The 15,213-nt window shown below is 35.2% G+C and overlaps 2 protein-coding genes across 5 annotated transcripts in view; one reads left to right on the top strand and one right to left on the bottom strand.

Moving 5' to 3' along the window:
• Positions 1 to 3,628, top strand: part of LOC106062615 (nephrocystin-3-like) — a 36,574-nt gene extending 32,946 nt beyond the window's left edge. Inside the window, exons 29-30 of the mRNA XM_056014642.1 lie at positions 29 to 154; positions 1,138 to 3,628. Coding sequence (XP_055870617.1) covers positions 29 to 154; positions 1,138 to 1,272 — 261 coding nt within the window. The 3' untranslated portion in view covers positions 1,273 to 3,628. The remainder of the gene's footprint in view (positions 1 to 28; positions 155 to 1,137) is intronic.
• A 3,638-nt stretch (positions 3,629 to 7,266) lies between these two features.
• The window catches only part of LOC106070834 (puromycin-sensitive aminopeptidase-like), a 31,363-nt gene continuing 23,416 nt past the window's right edge, over positions 7,267 to 15,213 (bottom strand). For all 4 annotated transcript variants that reach the window (XM_056013910.1, XM_056013908.1, XM_056013909.1 and 1 more), the window contains exons 16-22: positions 14,269 to 14,365; positions 12,322 to 12,464; positions 12,056 to 12,112; positions 11,264 to 11,371; positions 10,825 to 10,977; positions 10,570 to 10,617; positions 7,267 to 9,627 (exon numbers count right to left, since the gene is read on the bottom strand). In XM_056013910.1, coding sequence (XP_055869885.1) covers positions 9,493 to 9,627; positions 10,570 to 10,617; positions 10,825 to 10,977; positions 11,264 to 11,371; positions 12,056 to 12,112; positions 12,322 to 12,464; positions 14,269 to 14,365 — 741 coding nt within the window. In that variant the 3' untranslated portion in view covers positions 7,267 to 9,492. The remainder of the gene's footprint in view (positions 9,628 to 10,569; positions 10,618 to 10,824; positions 10,978 to 11,263; positions 11,372 to 12,055; positions 12,113 to 12,321; positions 12,465 to 14,268; positions 14,366 to 15,213) is intronic.

The following is a 15,213-nucleotide window of genomic DNA, read 5'->3' on the forward strand; positions in this document are numbered from 1 at the left end:
AACATTTCTTGTTTCTTTTATTTCCCAGAACCGTTATATAGAAGCTGGTCCTTTATATGAGCAGGCTCTGAAAATTTATGAAGAGACTCTAGGTCCTAACCATCCTCGAGTTGCAGAGACGTTGAGGAACTTAGCAGTCATGAAATATGAAATGGTGAGTGCATGAATGGTGCTAAAATTAAAAGACATCAACTGTTTAAAGCTAGTGGTGTAGCTTGGAACCTGTGGGCCAGTTTCTGGCAAGTTATAATTGCTGCAAGTGGTAGTGACAATAAGCTCTAAGCTCTCAATTGCCTTTACAATGCTTTCAATGGCATGCATCTCACATAGCCTGTGACAACCAGTTCATACTCATGGCCTTCACATGCGCTCAGAGATTGGGCCCAGGGGAACTGTTATCACTGGCAAAAGGGGGCAACGGTGAGTGACTGGCACTTAAACTGTGCTTGCAGATCCCAAACTGTAAATGTAATTTGCCATTCCTTTGAACCCAGCAGCTTCATGGATAGAGGAAAAACTGCTGTGTTCACGACAACATTTCCACCACAGCTAATGCCCAGGCTTTCATCTAATGACTGGAAGATAAATCGTACTAATATGATTGAAAGGGACCAATAAAAGTGGGATACATTGTATGACATATAAAATATGTATTATAATTGGATGTTCATGTTATACAAATCCTAAATTCTATTTTTTTTTGGTAACCTACATATTAAACATAAATAAACAGCAGCAACAGGGTCCAAGTTTTTAAATGAGAGAAGGTAGTTCACTTAGTGTGTTATCGCTAGGCGGTGTTGTCATTGTCATGGTCACTGGTTCGAGCCTTGGTCGGCGCAGTCCCTTATTTTCGCCACATTTATGTTTAATTTGTATGTATCATCATTTGTTTCAGCAGTTTATTATGTATGTATCATCATTTGTTTCAGCAGTTTATTATGTATGTATCATCATTTGTTTCAACAGTTTAATATGTATGTATCATCATTTGTTTCAGCAGTTTAATTTGTATGTATTATCATTTGTTTCTGCAGTTTAATATGTATGTATCATCATTTGTTTCAGCAGTTTAATATATATGTATCATCATTTGTTTCAGCACCTAGCTTCACGTCTATATTTTTTTTGTAACAGGAAGACTTCCAGACAGCTGCTCACTACTACAAGAGAGCCACAGAGATACGAGACCATGGTTTGGCTTATAATGAAAAGACAATGTCAAGGCCAAGCTCTAGTGTTGATACAACATCGACTGTTAAAAATATATAGAACTCTATATAAGAAATTGAGCATTTCTTACATTAACAATATGAATGGACAATTTAAAGTTGTCTATATATTAAATTTAAACATATTTATGTTACTGTATGGTGTCAAGCTCACTTAATAAGAATGATTATCATTGATGAAAGTATTGCATAATTTTCATGTGAGACTCTCCTAGAGTTTCAGAGTATTAGTGCATTAATGAGCTTTAAGTCCAGGGATTCGATGTATAAAGTAGAATATGTCTTAGGCCAGCAGTTAACTATGGTGACATGTGGTCAATTCTCTGTCTGAGCACTTTTATTTTCCTGAATATATAATACCAAGTATAGTTGTGTGAACTTAAGAACATTCTCATCTCCACAAGGATTTAAACTCATGATCCTTCAGTTTAGAAGCTAAGCCTTCCTTTGCTACTCTGCCTGCTAGAAAATATAAGGCTATACAAATTGATACAAGCTAACAGAAAAAGGTAAAATGTAAACAAAATTTAGGAATAAAAAAGTTTTAAAACAATTTCAAAACTCTTCCCCGACATCAGCTCAGAAAATAGAGGCATCCATTTTAGATGTTTTAGAATCATGAAATTATCATCCCCTTGCTTTAAAATGGCACACTCTTATTAAGTGCACATTTGCAGAATGACAATCTCAAAGTGCACACTTCAAGTTTGTATCTATCCATTTAACTCACCCCAAAACATACTTATGTTTTCTGGAAGTTTTCATTGCATTGTAAATAAGATTATTTTTTTGTTTTGTTTCTATGATCTATCTATTCTAGTCAAACTAACCCAATGGTCTTTCATAATTACTGCTGACTTGTTATCTAAGTTTATAAATACCTGTGATCTTTGCCTGTCATCGAGATTGGTTTGCTTTTTTTTTTTTTTCTTTTTTGTTTCCAAAGCCAGGTTTGAATGGTCATTTGAAAGTGACCATTTTGTTAGTCGATTGTTTTTATGTTTTTTTTTTATTTGTAGTAGCTGGCTGTACTTAGCTAAATATTGAAATGGATTTATTTTTAGAATCTCAGGATAAATATTACAATCATCTCGTCATGTTACCCAGAATTCTAAGTTAATCTGTCAGTATTACAAAATGTATGATCTAATATTAGATCAGTATTACAAAATGTTTGTGATGTAATATTAAATAAATTATGGCTTTTATAGAGCACTACTTTCATGCTTATGCTCAGAGCGCTTTGGTCCAATCTCATTTGTGGACCATTGGGGGGGGGGGGGGTGGAGGGGGTATCTAGGAGAAGATTTTCCTGGTTGCCTTTAGGCCCTCAGTAAACACAACTCTGCTAGAGTCGGGTGTCAAACCTCAAGCCCCCTTCATAGGTAGCCAATCCAAGTTCAAGCATACTTGGCCTCTCGACCACGCTTCCCATTAGAAGGAATGTGTTGATAATGTTAATGTGTATTTACTTCAATCAGTATTGTGTTCATCCTTTGTTTAACCTGCGGTGGACAGAAGTGTGAAGAAAAAAAGGTTATTTTACACTTTTGTTTGTTTAATCAATGAAAAACTGTCTTGGAATCCCCATATTGATGAAACTATCAAAAAATCAAACAAAGCATTAGGGTTTATTAAAAGAAATTTCTATAAATCAAATAAGAACATAAAACTAAAATGTTATTTAACTTTGGTTAAGCCAATAATAGAATATGCATCCTCTGTTTGGGACCCCTCTACTCAAGAAAACAATAAGCAGCTGGAACAGACACAAAATAGAGCAGTAAGATTCATAACAAACAAATATCACATTTGACTAGAGTAACACCATTAGTAAAATCACTAATTTAGAAAGCCTTCAGGAAAGAAGACTTAATCTTCAAATACAAAATTTAATAAAATACTCAGAAAGACACAAGGATAAAGGCGCATTCCTCGTTCCATATGCTAGGACAAGTTTGTACAAATACTCCTTCTTCCCTAGTGCTATTAGAGCTAGCCAGGAAAACAAGTGACTTGTCAGAATTTAGGTCATTGGTTAATATGCATGACGCGTAGGACGTAATCATCTTTTTTGAAGTAACGTCTGTATCTTATAAGATAAGAAGATGAAATGTCTGTGAGTTTAAATACTACCATTGTAAAGCTGAATGATAGAAACAGTATAGACCTAGGTCAGTATTGTATTTATTTACTCAAAAGAAGTCTGGATGTACCAACCAAGACTACTTTGACTGAAAGGAAGGACAAAGGAAGCTAGAACTGTAAAGGTCATTGGGGACAAGAGGCTGGTCTCATGAGATAACAGTCAGAGGTGATGACCTTTAAACAAAATGAAATGGTGGTCATTTTGTGATGTCCTTTTTCATAAATGGCACTTCATGATGAACAAACTGATTTTGTTCAAGTTATGTTTACTGTGAATGTAATTTTTTAAATGAACACTTTTATTTGTATGTAGATAACTTTACATGTATGAGAATATTTGACTCATCTATATTTAAAGTGTCATTTTAAAAACAAAAGATTGACTTCTCCGTCCAATACAATAATGTTATTTCACAGTTTAATAAATATTATTTCATGCCTGTTCTGTGTATTTGTATTCTATTTGTATTGTAGAGGTATTGTAATGTCCACATGTTCTTCTCTCTAGTTTATACATCTCAAAAGCTAACCAAAAAGTGAATGAACTTTTGATGTAGGTACTGTGCTAATCATTTTTTTTTTTGTTTTGTTTAACTTGCCCTTAATATCATATGCCTCATAGATCACAAGTTCTGAAAGGGGAAGTTTAACTTTAAAATTTGTTTTTCAACTGTTTTACCTTCATAGAGCTTTTTATAGAGCAAGATTTACATATCTTATACTTGTGAAATACCATTCATTCATCTACCAAGAGATCTCTGGTACCACTGAATGGATTTACATAAAATTGATAGATTTGCAGTCTGAAGGCAGCAAAATCACAAGCCATCTAAAAATTCTTTGTTTTAATTTTTGGTATTGCCACATAATGGTCGCAGTCGAAATATATAAAGCTAAAATACAAATGTTCAAATGCTTAAAATAGACTTCCATATTTTTTAAAGTATAGTTTATTTCTTTTTCCTTAAAATAGGAAATAGCTGATTAGCTGCACGAATGCCTGTTAGATAATTCTAAATCTAGAGATAAAAATCCACGGACAGTGAAAGTGAGAGCCTATTAAAAGTGTGAGCGTGTTTTGTTTAATACAATTCGTGGCTATGGGGCAATTTTATAAGATGCATCTCTAGATGTAAAGTCTTGATGTTTGACTAAAGAATTATTTTTTTTTAATGTCATGTGTAAAGAGTGGATTAAATTGTAAAATTTGGCCTCTTTCGAACCTTTTCACTGGAGGAGAAAGGCTTAAATGAAAGTTCAAGGCTTAAATGAAAGTTCAAGGGTCAAAAGTTTATGTGGGAAAGCGTTATGATGGGCAGGATGCAAAGGTTAGGCTGGCCACATATAGTACCCTGTACATTAAATATTTCTTTACTAAACTGAGACGCCTAAAGCTGTGACCTTTTCTTTAAGCGACGTAGGAAAAAGAATAGGCCTCAAAATAAACCACCAAAAATCTAAAGTACTTAAAGTAAACAATAAACAAATTGGAGACATAGTACTGGATTCTCAGACAATAGACCAAGTAGAAAATTATATATACCTTGGGAGTGTAATCAGTATATCAGGTGGAACAGATGAAGACATTAAATGCCATATAAATCAAGCACGTCAGACATTTACACAGCTAAAACCAACCTGAAAATCTCCTCACATCTCAAACAAGACTAAACTAAGAATCTTTAACTCTAATGTCAAGGCTGTCCTACTGTATGGTTCTGAAACATGGAGAACAACTGAAGCCACAACCAAAAAAATACAGACCTTCATCAACAGATGCCTGAGAAATATCCTAAAAATACACTGGTATGACAAAGTAAAAAACACCAAACTGTGGGAGATGAGTGGACAGAAAAATATAGAAGTGCAGATCTTAGAGAGGAAGTGGAGATGGATTGGTCACACCCTTAGAAAAGATACCAGCAACAGAGCTAGGCAGGCCTTAGAGTGGAACCCCCAGGGAACAAGACGCAGAGGAAGACCAAAAAGAACATGGCAACGCAGTGTACTTGAAGAAGCAGGGAAGAGCTGGGAAACCATCAAAAAGCTAGCAAGAGACCGTGGAGAGTGGCGTGTTTTTGTCGAGGCCCTATGTTCCATGAGGAACTCAAAGGAGTGATGATGATGAAACTGAGACGCCAAAGAAAAGCCAGAGATAGTATGTAAAACTACCTTTTAGTTGATTTTGGGGGGGGGGGGGGAGATAAGTGATACTTGGATTCACAGGCCAAAAATATGTGGGGGGTTGTAAAGTAGGTCATTCCATATGAAGTCAATGACTATGTGCAAAACAAAATTGGAGAGAGGTTCTAGCAAAAAGATATATATATAGCCTAAGAACAAATCAATGGGCATAGTGTGTAATGCTAGTACCAGATAAGTAAAATGTTACTGTTAGATGTTTGCATATTTATGCAAAAATCAAGAGGAGGCTAAATGTGGCTTAGCAGCAATGGCCAAGAACAATTTTAAGTCAGAGAGATCAGGTTACAGAGAAATCCTTTACCAAATAGGCACTTGACCACTTAGTGAGGCTTTGACCTAGAATGGTCAATAAATCGAATGCCCCAAGGATAGCAACAGCATGGAGGCTGAAATGAGGACATCATGGTATAACATGTTACCACACCTTCATGGAGGATCTCATGGTATAACATGTTACCACACCTTCATGGAGGATCTCATGGTATAACATGTTACCACACCTTCATGGTGGATCTCAGGCTATAGACACCAGCTGGGAAGAGGCTGCAAACATTGCTGGAGACCAATTTCTATGGACACCAGCTGGGAAGAGGCTGCAAACATTGCTGGAGACCAATTTCTATGGACACCAGCTGGGAAGAGGCTGCAAACATTGCTGGAGACCAATTTCTATGGACACCAGCTGGGAAGAGGCTGCAAATATTGCTGGAGACCAATTTCTATGGACACCAGCTGGGAAGAGGCTGCAAACATTGCTGGAGACCAATTTCTATGGAGACCACATGCTGCCTAATGCAGCAAATGGGAGAAGATTAAAGTTTTAAGTTGATTGATCACTTTATAAGAAAAAAGTAACTATCTTCTGTTAAACCTAAGTGATATTTTCATTGTTTTGATTTAAGTCAAAATAGTTTCAAAGACGCAATGCTAGTTATCATCTACCAAAAGGGTGTACTATTAAAAATAAAAATAATAATTATAAAGTTTCCATGTGTATGTGCTTACATATAAACATTTTAAAACAAGATTTAAAAGAAGTTCGTGTTGATCGCAAATGTACAACTTAGAGTTTGTGAAATAGTGTTTGATTTTATAAAAATGAATGTACAATTTAAAAAAAGACTTTATGATCTTCTACCCTCTGACCTTTCCAGTGTTTATCCCCTCCTAGACATCATCTCTGATCATGTAGCACTTCATTCAGGTGGTATTATTGTCCTTGACTACAGTATAGAATATTCAAAATACAGTAATACTTCTTAAAAATGGAACTCAACAAAAGATTTTGAAGAAGAGTTGTATCCTGCTCTGATTGAAAGTGATTTGAATAAGATGTTCTATGGGTAACAGGTAGCAGCAGGTCAAGAGATGAGAATAAACTCCACACAACTCCCCCTTTGCAGACACTGCGCCCAACCCTTTGAAACCGTAAACCATATCCTCTTTGAATGCCCCTCCCTAATCCACCTTAGGCAGACCCTACTTCCACTACAGCCCAACATAACCAACACCCTGTACGGAAGTGCTGAACAACTGAAGAAAACAGCACACTTTTTTTCCTTGGCACAGTCTGCAAAAGAGCTCGCAGCTCAGCAGCAATAAAGCTGGCTAGAAGAAGAAGAATAGATAAGAAAATACTAAAGTATAAACTTCTTTAAAATGAAAAACACAAGTCTGTCAGTAAAAACATATTAATTTTTTTATTTAAATATTATAATGATGCAAAACATTTTGCATTTCAAAATTTATATTGGCATTACCTAACAAACAGCAACCATTGTGACTAAAAAACAACATAAGCAACCGAATGTGTAAGAAAAAAAACTAGAGTGTAAACTTAGCCAAGGTAGATAAGTCATCCCAGTTGAACTCATAAGAGCTTGCCATGATAAGTGTTGCAAGTTTTAGTGAACAGTTTTGGCACTATACATCTTAAGTCTCACAACTCTGGTAACTAAGTCTACAACAGCTAAGAAAAAAGATCTTGAGGAAAAACGAATCATGCCATGACTAAGTCATGCCCAAGTGTTACACTCAGTACCTTCACTCTAGTTTTTTTTACACTCTTCGATAAAACTAAAGCTCTTAGGTGAGACGGTTATTGGTCCACTTGAATAATTGCAACAACAATTTATATTGAACAAAATGATGTTAACTCTTAATCAGTTATAAACTGAGTCACATACATTCATTTATTGTTTAGAAACTACCTTCATGCAAGCGAATCATTTCACTAATGCAGATTTATAACTAAATTTATGAAATAAAGAAAAACAAAAATCATTATAAGATTCTAAAAACCAAAATTCAGTCATAAAAAAAAAAAAAAGTGAACAAACTGTAATACTGTCTTGATGACCATGATGTGAAGCATCACCCAACTGCAGAGTCCAGAAGCTGACCAGACAGCTGGCCAGGCCTTCTCTGTTAAGTGAAGCAACAGGGATCAGTGCTGTACTGGGAAAACATCTAGGTTTCTATTGTGACAAAAAGAGAGAATTGATGCTGGTGGCGTGCAGGGTTGCGACTGACAGCACCAGACCTTTTTTTTAAAATATGCAAATGTCTTCTTTTCTACATGCTATAGTAGAGTGATCCCAAGGTGCAGGTAACTAGGTAAGCTTCCTATCAATGTTTTTAGATCATTAATAAACATTTCAGTTAATTGAACAGAACATCTCCCTGAATACAAAGGTCTAAACTCGGAGGCCCTTGCTGGTGTGATCAATAAAAATGCAGGCATTGGGTGCTCCCTTGTTTCGGTGCTGATGACATGAGCTTAAAGTGGATTAATGTATTGGATGCCTCCTGTTTCCATGCTGATGACATGAGCTTAAAGTGGATGAATGTATTGGATGCCTCCTGTTTCCGTGCTGATGACATGAGCTTAAAGTGGATGAATGTATTGGATGCCTCCTGTTTCCGTGCTGATGACATGAGCTTAAAGTGGATGAATGTATTGGATGCCTCCTGTTTCCGTGCTGATGACATGAGCTTAAAGTGGATGAATGTATTGGATGCCTCCTGTTTCCGTGCTGATGACATGAGCTTAAAGTGGATGAATGTATTGGAAGCCCCCAATGTTTGTGCAATAAAAACATGAAAAATATATAAAATACTCAAAGTTCTTTTGTTAGGATCTGAAGGTACTGCTCTAAGAAACAAATATTAAAACGGCTTCCCTGAAGCATACACATTGTATGTAATGCATGACAAATTTCCACTGGAAGAATATCCGATAGAAAAACCTTTCTTTAACTCCACATGTTAGATTTATCATTATTCTAAATTTGAATGATTTTGTTGATCCTGTTTTGCGTAGCCCCAAAGGTTCTAAACCGATTTTAATTCCTGAACATTAAGTGCCATTTAGGGGTCAGATTTTTTTCTTTATTGTTGCTTATAGTGTCTATATAGAGCATTAACAAACTTGGGCGTTAACATTCTTATTTAATTCAATTTCTAGAATGAAATGATTCCATGTTTTTAAAGTACTATTGATTGACCAATGCTGTTTATAATTACTGTAAGTTTCAGCAGTTAAAGATTTGAAGTCGTTCTATCTTTTTACTTATACATTCTGTATTTGTTTGGGATTCATGCAAAAGACACAAAAAATGACTTTTACTGTGTCCTTACAGCGAGTCTCCAGGTCATTTTGGGCTTCAACAAATTATAATTTAAAAATTTTAAGAAATACTAATTTAAAAAAAAAAAATCAAGAAAACTTAATTTTATATAATCAAGAAAACCAAAGATAAAAAAAAAAAAAAAAAAGTTTTAAAACTATTTTTGTTGTCAATGACAAGACATCAAGTAGATAGACTTTTGAGCAGCTGATAGTTCCATCAAGTAACATGAGAAATATTTGCACTACTATTCACGAGTAAAACAATGAATACAAGATCTAGGTGGAGGATTTCAGGAATTCTTGAACAGTTTTCAACTCCCGCTGCAACCACTTTGCATTGAGCTTGATGTTTTCAATACTTTGTTGAACAGTTCTCTCGGCTGCTGGCATGGGATGCTCCTTGAAGAAAGCCTGGGAAAAATCAATCATCAATCAATGACCATTCTTAAGGTTTGACTGGGTGAACAGTTTAAAAACAACATGGTGGAATCAATCTTAACAGCTTAACCCAATAGCTACTAATTCCATTTTTAAAAAGTTTCAACAAAAAAAAAATTAAAATAGCAACAAAAAAAATTTACAAAATATAACAATACTAGTCAGATATTACCTTTGGCCTGCGGGCCTTAGTTTGTGTATTATTAATCTAGTGGCTTGGATTTAGATCTATGTGTCAAACTTGGCTAATGTTCCTTTCAAATATGTGTAGATTGCAAAAATGGGTTTACTTGTTAAGCCAATACATTCATAGAAAAGATAAAATACTGTGCAAAAGGGTTTACCCAATTTTTTTGCATAAATTTATCTATTAAATGATTTAAATTAGGTACTTTTTGTCTGTTTTTAGGGCCTTGCGGTTGTAAGAACATTAAACATACACTACGGTTTCCGCCATGATATAAGGAACATTTATGCCAAGTTTTATCAAGATTGGTCAAATGGTTTCATGCCAGACATACATACATACAGACGCCTTACTTTCTGCTTTATATTATACACGTCTAATAATTTTAAAAAAAAATACTTTCAATTTTTTAGAATAGAAAAAGTTTTTGTTTTCACGGCAATATAAGAACTTTTGTTAAAAAATTTTGTACAAAAAAAAAGAAGATTCTATCTTCTTATAAATTACAGACATTTCCTCAAAAGAGAGGATAATTACATCCTATGAATGTGTACTTATATTTTTTTTTATACTTAGATAAGCTAACTTAATCTTCTCATTCTGATTCAAACACAAACAGCTCTTCTAACATCAAAGTTAAAAACTGCTGGTATTTTCCTAGACCACTAATTGAGCATCGTAAACATTGTATTGGGTTACAGAGCTATCCATATTTGAATTCTGTTTACCTCTATTTCCTGTGCTTTCTCTTCTGTTGCAAATGATTCAGTAGTTGACTGCAGAAAGATTGTTTTGGTTATTAATTAATTTCAACTATATTTAAGATTGAACAAATGATACATTAAAACAAAGTATACAATTAGCAAATGAAAATAAGTGGAAAAAGTTTATTATGATTGAGGGCATATGGAATTTCAGAATTTACATCTGTAAAGTATTAAAACAAGGGGAAGTTAATTGGGACTAAAATATACATCTCTTACCTGCACTAGCCTAGATAAAAGAAATCCACCTTCATAGCGTTCATTCAGTATAGAGAACTTGTTTTTCATAAACTCCCAAGCTAGTTCTCTGCCTACTACAGAACCTGTTGTGCTACCGATGACAAACACTGCATCCTGGGACCTTACTTTTTCCTGAAACATAAATTGTAGCTTTAATATAGCGCTACTGTCATGCTTATCCAACATTCGTTGGGGAAAAAGTAAAGGAGGTTAGTCATTCTGCTGGTCGCATGACACCCTTGTTAACCATAGGCTACAGAAACAGATGACCTTAACATCATCAGCACCATAGATTACAAGGCCTGTGAGGGGAACTTTTTTAAAATTCAAATCCAACTTGTAGAAAAATGTTAAGTTACAATGAAATACAAAATGTGAAGCTTTTGTTTTTTTGGCACAGGAAAATAATGGAACTTACTGACAAAGAGAACTCTAGAACTGTTTCAATGAGTTCCTTGTCCTGAACAGAGCCCATGGCACGGCTGAGTCTGACTTTCTCTTCCTGCATATCTGCTTCATCATACAGCTAGCAAAGACAAAGAAAAATTACCAAAACGTTTTCAACAAAATCTACACATAATTTATTTCTTGAAAAAAAAAAAATAAAGCTTGAATAGTTATAATAAATTGTTTGTTTGTAAGTGTTAGCTTTTAGTTGATTACTGATAAGTGACTTTATAATTTAAAAAAAAAATCCTTTTTGTATAAACATATTGGTTACATCAGTTTGACCAACAGTGTTGTAAATACTAAGCTGCTTTCAGATGTAGCTATGAAAGTGACTTATGAATGGGAAAGTCAAAACAAAACAATTAAGGCTCCTCTACATTAGGGCTAGAGAGAGAGAGAAAAACAACAACTATATTCTACTTTCAGTCAGGGTGTTAAAAGTCATTTATTGTCAACGGCTGGCTGTGTGAATGTGTCTTTTTTAATTTTCTTTAAATTGTATGTGTTGGTCTCGATATTGTTTTTGTTATGGTTATGGCAGTAATGCTGAGGAGGAAACATCTAGTCAAACTAAATTTCCATTAGTTTGGAACAATATAATAATCTTAAAGCAACTGTTTTAAACACATACTCATAACAACAATATGAACATATCAAATTGAAGATAATGAGACCAAGTTGTTATTTATTTATTTGGTTTACTTCTTCTGTGTTATAAATTATCCTAGTTTTAAAAAAAAAATTTGAAGAAGATTCCAACCTTCATAACTTGTTGAAATGTTTCAGCATCACCATTGTGTAGAACTGTAGTGTAAACCTGGAATTCAAAGAGAACATTCCCTTTACACAAGCTTCTTTAAGCTAAGTTTTTAAGGTGCAACAGAACAGGAATGCATAGAATTGTATTGCTTAATCATAGCTCCATGATTTATTCATAAGACAATCTATAATCAATGTGACAATCTATAATCAATGTGACAATCTATAATAAATTGCCAACTTTGCAAAACACAATGCAAGACTTACACATGATCTAAGATCAGCAGGTAGCTTGGCAGTGCCATTAACGTGAGCCTCAAACCTTCTCCTAGCCTCTGCCACAGTTGCTTCATCCCCACAACGCCCCATCCTGGACAAGACGACTTCTCTCAGCAAAGGAACAAGTGTATCTAGAATGAAGAGAGAACCCTTAGATTAGTAATTCAATGGAGGCAAGTACACAGCTTTAAATGATGCCTTCCGAACCTAGGGTCCTGGGTTCGAATCTCAGTGAAGACTGTGATTTTGAATTTCCGGATTTTTGAGGTGCCCTTGAGTCCACCCAATACTGATGGGTACCTGACTTAAGTTGGGGAAAGTAAAAAAGCAGTTAGTTGTGCTGGCCATATGACACCATGTTCGTTAACAGTTGGCCAAAGAAACAGATGACCTTAACATCACCTGACACAAGGTTTGAAAGGGGTACTTTACTTACTGCAAATGGATCCCTGAAAAGTATGAGTGCATTACTTTATTGGCTGGCTATTTAACACTATAGGTTATTTTTAGGATTAGGACACTCCTAACATCTCATTACTTGGAAACAACCTTAATGTCAGACACACATATGGTTTCATAGATTCTAACACTATACTGACCAAAACATTAGTTGGATACATATAGAGATCTTCAGTAAACTAAAAATAAATGTGTCAAAATTTTGATAGGCCAGAATATTTGTAAACATCAGGGGCAAGGTCAAGATAAGCTTGCAGGTTGATTCCTGTAAGTGTAGCTCTGTTTAGTGTGTCACCTTAAAGTAGCTCCACACTCAATTCTCTACATCTATTTGACTATTTGGAATCATTGTAATTGTAGAAACTAGTACTCTTTGTGGACGTATACATTGTGTTTAATTTAATGAAGTCAAACCCTGATTCCAGTCAGGCAATAAATAGTCCAATGCATCGACTCTCATTAATGTCACATTAAGCTTGACTAATGAGATCTAAACAGCATTCTTAATGGGGGAAAAAGGGCTAGAGTAGGTAATCTGTTGAATGCCCCATTGAAACCTGAAGGAAGCATCAGGACATGTATTTCTAATTTAACGATTTGGGCTTAAGTCCTTTAATCAACCAGCTCAAAATGAGTACCTCGCCTCTTTGGGGAAAAGTAAAAGAAGTTGGCAGAGGCAATGACCTAAGCAGTTACAATGTATTATTTTTATTATCTCCAGAAATATCTAGAAATTTATTCAGCAATACATAAAACTATTTTTTTTTTAATAAACACAAGTGGGTTGGAAATAATGTTTCATGCATTTATTTAAACCCTAGACTAGAAATTCTCAAATCAATATGCATAGTCTGTTAATAAGTCCTGAAATATTTTTCTTATAATGCTAAGCTTATGATGTGATGTCATGGTAACAATTGGTAAAAAGAAAAAAAAAGAGATTTCTTAAATTAAACATCATTTCCTACAACTAGGAAAATAACATTTATCAAATAAACTATAAGACTATAGAAAATTCAATATTTTATAGCAAAAGTAGAATATAGAAGACATTTTTCTGAACTGTTCGGGAGCAAAATCTTTATACATTGTACTGGATAGATACTAAACGTGGTAAGCGTGGTCGAGAGGCTAAGTGCGCTTGAACTTGGCTTGGCTACCTAGAAGGGGGCTCACGGTTCGACACCCGACTCTGGCAGAGTTGTGTTTACTGAGCGCCTAAAGGCAGCACGGAAAACCAACTCCTAGATATCCCCTCCCCCCCACTGGTCCACAAATGAGATTGGACCAAAGCGCTCTGAGCATGCTATAAGCATGAAAGTAGCGCTATATAAAAGCTATAAATATAAATATATATATAAACAAGAAAGTAATGTCTATTTCATTTTATTGTTAGCAAAATGATTGAAACAAACAAAAATGTCAATTTTATTTTCTAATTAGCCAAATGAATGAAACAAAAAAAAATGTGTTTACCTTCTCCTGGTTGAGCATCCCAGCCTACAGTTAATGCTATGTTGGTGAAAAGTTTTCTAACAAATTTCTTAAACAGTGGGTAGATGTCTTCAGCATACTAGAGGAAATGAAAAGAACATTAAAGCTACAATTTGCTTGAAAAAAGTTTATCTTTGGAGTTTTTAGGCACAATAATCATCATCATCATCATCATTTGAGAGAGGACCTGAGAGTCTCAATCTTCTCTAACAAATGCACATATTTTACCATACAGTTCCTAATTCGGATCAAGCTAGGTCTGCCTTTTCAACTCTTCAAACAATCTGGTGCTCTAAGGCACTATCTCTACATAACAAATTACGAATCTAAAATACAAACGTTAAGTCTGTCCTTCTATACGGTTCAGAAACTTGGAGAGTCACTGAAACAGATGTGGAAAGGCTCCAGACTTTTGTTAACAGATGCCTACGCCAGATATTGGGTGGCCAGAAAAGATAACTACTATCGATTTGTGGGAGAGAGCTAGACAAAAGCCCATAGCCCAAGACATCACAAAATAAAAATGGAGTTGGATAGGACACACCTTGCAAAAACCAGCTACCAATGTTGCGAGGCAGGCACTTGACTGGAACCCACAAGGAAAGAGGAAAGTGGGCAGACCCAAGCAAACCTGGAAGAGGTCAGTCGTCAGTGAAGCTGAGGGTATTGGAATGACAGATGAAGAAAGCTGCTCAGAACCGAGTTCGGTGGAGAGGTGTGGTTGCGGCCCTATGCTCCCCTGGGAGTACACAGTAAGTAAGTACCATACAGTTCAACAACTTGAGGATTCCCAGATATGTCAAGACAAAATTCAGCAAATCTGGGACAGTTGAAAATAATTTGACGCACGGTTTCCTGTTCCTCACTGCAGAGAGTCAAAGTCTGGCCTGAAGGATGCGAAATATGAATCAACGATCCATCCTACAC

Source organism: Biomphalaria glabrata, chromosome 16 (assembly GCF_947242115.1).
Source record: "Biomphalaria glabrata chromosome 16, xgBioGlab47.1, whole genome shotgun sequence".
Lineage (NCBI taxonomy): Eukaryota > Metazoa > Mollusca > Gastropoda > Planorbidae > Biomphalaria > Biomphalaria glabrata.